At 50.3% G+C, this 4,675-nt stretch overlaps 1 protein-coding gene across 1 annotated transcript in view; it reads right to left on the reverse strand.

The window, feature by feature from the left end:
- Nucleotides 1-4,408: 4,408 nt before the first annotated feature.
- Nucleotides 4,409-4,675, reverse strand: part of LOC120043428 (adhesion G protein-coupled receptor B3-like) — a 119,787-nt gene continuing 119,520 nt past the window's right edge. The window contains exons 13-14 of the mRNA XM_038988009.1: nt 4,631-4,675; nt 4,409-4,580 (exon numbers count right to left, since the gene is read on the reverse strand). The exon at nt 4,631-4,675 is cut by the window's right edge and continues 87 nt beyond it. Coding sequence (XP_038843937.1) covers nt 4,409-4,580; nt 4,631-4,675 — 217 coding nt within the window. The remainder of the gene's footprint in view (nt 4,581-4,630) is intronic.

Below are 4,675 nucleotides of genomic sequence, written 5' to 3' on the forward strand. Positions count from 1 at the left end.
TTCTTCCACATCTCTTCTTCCCCATCTCTCCTTCCCCCATCTCTTCTTCCCCATCTCTTCTTCCCCCATCTCTCCTTCCCCATCTCTACTTTACCCATCTCACCTTTACCCATCTTTCCTTTACCCATCTCTTCTTCCCCATTGCTCCTTCCCCATCTCTCCTTTACCCATCTCTCCTTCCCCATCTCTTCTTCCTCATCTCTCCTTTACCCATTTCTCCTTCCCCCATCTCTCCTTTACCAATCTCTCCTTTACCCATGTCTCCTTCCCCCATCTCTCCTTCCCCCATCTCTCCTTCCCCCATCTCTTCTTCCCCATCTCTCCTTTACCCATCTCTCCTTTACCCATCTCTTCTTCCCCATCTCTCCTTTACCCATCTCTCCTTTACCCATCTCTTCTTCCCCATCTTTCCTTTATCCATCTCTCCTATCCCCATCTCTTCTTCCCCATCTCTCCTTTACCCATCTCTCCTTTACCCATCTCTCCTTTACCCATCTCTCCTTTACCCATCTCTCCTTCCCCCATCTCGTCTTCCCCATCTCTCCTTTACCCATCTCTCCTTCCCCATCTCTTCTTCCCCAATCTCTTCTTACCCATCTCTCCTTTACCCATCTCTCCTTTACCCATCTCTCCTTTACCAATCTCTTCTTCCCCATCTCTCCTTTACCCATCTCTCCTTCCCCCATCTCTTCTTCCCCATCTCTCCTTTACCCATCTCTTCTTCCCCCATCTCTTCTTCCCCATCGCTCCTTTACCCATCTCTCCTTCCCCCATCTCTTCTTCCCCATCTCTCCTTTACCCATCTCTCCTTTACCCATCTCTCCTTTACCCATCTCTCCTTCCCCCATCTCTTCTTCCCCATCTCTCCTTCCCCATCTCTCCTTTACCCATCGCTTCTTCCCCATCTCTTCTTCCCCCATCTCTCCTTCCCGCATCTCTTCTTCCCCATCTCTCCTTTATCCATCTCTCCTTTACCCATCGCTTCTTCCCCATCTCTTCTTCGCCACCTCTCCTTCCCCAATCTCTCCTTCCCCCATCTCTTCTTGCCCCATCTCTTCTTGCCCCATCTCTTCTTCCCCCTTCCTTCTTCCCCCATCTCTTCTTCCCCCATCTCTTCTTCCCCATCTCTTCTTCCCCATCTCTCCTTTACCCATCTCTCCTTTACCCATCTTTCCTTTACCCATCTCTTCTTCACCATATCTCATTTACCCATCTCTCTTTTACCCATCTCTTCTTCCCCATCTCTCCTTTACCCATCTCTTCTTCCCCATCTGTCATTTACCCATCTCTCCTTCCCCCATCTCTTCTTCCCCATCTCTCCTTTACCCATCTCTTCTTCCCCATATCTTCTTCCCCATCTCTCCTTTACCCATCTCTCCTTTACCCATCTCTTCTTCCCCATCTCTCATTTACCTATCTCTCCTTTACCCATCTCTCCTTCCCCATCTCTTCTTCCCCATCTCTCCTTTACCTATCGCTCATTCCCCATCATTCCTTCCCCATCTCTTCTTCCCCATCTCTACTTTACCCTTCTCTACTTTACCCATCTCTCCTTTACCCATCTCTTCTTCCCCATCTCTCCTTTACCCATCCCTTCTTCCCCCGTCTCTCCTTCCCCATCTCTTCTTCCCCATCTCTTCTTCCCCCATCTCTTCTTCCCCCATCTCTCCTTCCCCATCTCTCCTTCCCCATCTCTCATTTACCCATCTCTTCCTCCCCATCTCTTCTTCCCCCATCTCTTCTTCCCCCATCGCTCCTTCCCCATCTCTTCTTCCCCATCTCTCCTTCCAACATCTCTTCTTCCCCATCTCTTCTTCCCCATCTCCCCTTCCCCCATCTCTTCTTCCCCCATCGCTCCTTCCCCATCTCTCCTTCCCCCATCTCTTCTTCCCCATCTCTTCTTCCCCATCTCTACTTTACACATCTCTTCTTCCCCATCTCTCTTTTACCCATCTTTCCTTCCCCATCTCTTCTTCCCCAACTCTTCTTCCTCATCTCTCCTTTACCCATCTCTTCTTCCCCATCTCTCATTTACCCATCTCTCCTTCCCCCATCTCTTCTTCCCCATCTCTCCTTTACCCATCTCTTCTTCCCCCATCTCTCCTTCCCCCATCTCTTCTTCCCCATCTCTTCTTTACCTATCTCTCCTTTACCCATCTCTCCTTCCCCATCTCTTCGTCCCCATCTCTCCTTTACCTATCTCTCCTTTACCCATCTCTCCTTCCCCCATCTCTTCTTCCCCATCTCTCCTTTACCCATCTCTCCTTTACCCATCTCTCCTTTACCCATCTCTCCTTTACCCATCTCTCCTTCCCCCATCTCTTCTTCCCCATCTCTCCTTTACTTATCTCTCCTTTACCTATCTCTCCTTTACCCATCTCTCCTTTACCCATCTCTTCTTCCCCCATCTCTCATTTACCCATCTCTCCTTCCCCCATCTCTTCTTCCCCATCTCTCCTTTACCCATCTCTTCTTCCCCCATCTCTCCTTCCCCCATCTCTTCTTCCCCATCTCTTCTTCCCCATCTCTCCTTTACTTATCTCTCCTTTACCTATCTCTCCTTTACCCATCTCTCCTTTACCCATCTCTTCTTCCCCCATCTCTCATTTACCAATCTCTCCTTCCCCCATCTCTCCTTCCCCCATCTCTTCTTCCCCCATCTCTCCTTCCCCCATCTCTTCTTCCCCATCTCTTCTTTACCTATCTCTCCTTTACCCATCTCTCCTTCCCCATCTCTTCGTCCCCATCTCTCCTTTACCTATCTCTCCTTTACCCATCTCTCCTTCCCCCATCTCTTCTTCCCCATCTCTCCTTTACCCATCTCTCCTTTACCCATCTCTCCTTTACCCATCTCTCCTTCCCCCATCTCTTCTTCCCCATCTCTCCTTTACTTATCTCTCCTTTACCCATCTCTTCTTCCCCCATCTCTCATTTACCCATCTCTCCTTCCCCCATCTCTTCTTCCCCATCTCTCCTTTACCCATCTCTTCTTCCCCCATCTCTCCTTCCCCCATCTCTTCTTCCCCCATCTCTTCTTCCCCATCTCTCCTTTACTTATCTCTCCTTTACCTATCTCTCCTTTACCCATCTCTCATTTACCCATCTCTCCTTCCCCCATCTCTTCTTCCCCATCTCTCCTTTACCATATCCTTTACCTATCTCTCCTTTACCTATCTCTCCTTTACCCATCTCTCATTTACCCATCTCTCATTTACCCATCTCTTCTTCCCCATTGCTCCTTCCCCATCTCTCCTTTACCCATCTCTTCTTCCCCCATCTCTTCTTCCCCATCTCTCCTTCCCCATCTCTACTTTCCCATCTCTCCTTTACCCATCTCTTCTTCCCCCATCTCTTCTTCCCCCATCTCTTCTTCCCCATCTCTCCTTCCCTCATCTCTTCTTCCCCATCTCTCCTTTACCCCCATCTCTTCTTCCCCATCTCTCCTTTACCCATCTCTCCTTTACCCATCTCTCCTTTACCCATCTCTCCTTCCCCCATCTCTTCTTCCCCATCTCTCCTTCCCCATCTCTCCTTTCCCATCTCTCCTTTACCCATCTCTTCTTCCCCCATCTCTTCTTCCCCCATTTCTTCTTCCCCATCTCTCCTTCCCCCATCTCTTCTTCCCCATCTCTCCTTTACCCATCTCTTCTTCCCCATCTCTCCTTTACCCATCTCTCCTTTACCCATCTTTTCTTCCCCATCTTTCCTTTACCCATCTCTCCTTCCCCCATCTCTTCTTCCCCCATCTCTTCTTGCCCCATCTCTTCTTCCCCATTCCTTCTTCCCCCATCTCTTCTTCCCCCATCTCTTCTTGCCCCATCTCTTCTTCCCCATCTCTCCTTCCCCCATCTCTTCTTCCTCCATCTCTTCTTCCCCCATCCCTTCTTCCCCCATCTCTCCTTCCCCATCTCTCCTTCCCCCATCTCTTCTTGCCCTGTTCACACCATCTGATTATAGAGGGAAAGGGCTAGAGGACAGAGAGTTCTAAGAGTCCGATACACACAGACAGTAAATATATAAACTCTACAGGCTTTAAATTATATCTGCGTTGTTATAATTTAGTGAATATCATTTAGTAAAAATAAGCACTTCTACTTCTTGAGGGAATACTTGGCCTCACGCATATTAATCTCAGGTCCACTCACCAAGAGGAAATACTGACTTGAATAACATTGGGATTTATCTTTTGAAACATTCATGGTTACGGAGAAGAAAGGCTCTAGTTACTCTGCTGCTGGAGGTCAGGCTGCTGGAGGTCAGGCTGCTGGAGGTCAGGCTGCTGGAGGTTCAGGCTGCTGGAGGTCAGGCTGCTGGAGGTCAGGCTGCTGGAGGTCAGGCTGCTGGAGGTCAGGCTACTGGAGGTCAGGCTGCTGGAGGCCAGGCTCCTGGAGGTCAGGCTGCTGGAGGTTCAGGCTGCTGGAGGCCAGGCTGCTGGAGGTTCAGGCTGCTGGAGGTCAGGCTGCTGGAGGACAGGCTGCTGGAGGTTCAGGCTGCTGGAGGTCAGGCTGCTGGAGGGCAGGCTGCTGGAGGTCAGGCTGCTGGAGGTCAGGCTGCTGGAGGTCAGGCTGTTGGAGATCAGGCTGTTGGAGATCAGGCTGTTGGAGATCAGGCTGCTGGAGGTTCAGGCTGCTGGAGGTCAGGCTGCTGGAGGACAGGCTGCTGGAGGTTCAGGCTG

This window comes from Salvelinus namaycush, unplaced genomic scaffold (assembly GCF_016432855.1).
Source record: "Salvelinus namaycush isolate Seneca unplaced genomic scaffold, SaNama_1.0 Scaffold91, whole genome shotgun sequence".
In the NCBI taxonomy this organism is placed as follows: Eukaryota; Metazoa; Chordata; class Actinopteri; order Salmoniformes; family Salmonidae; genus Salvelinus; species Salvelinus namaycush.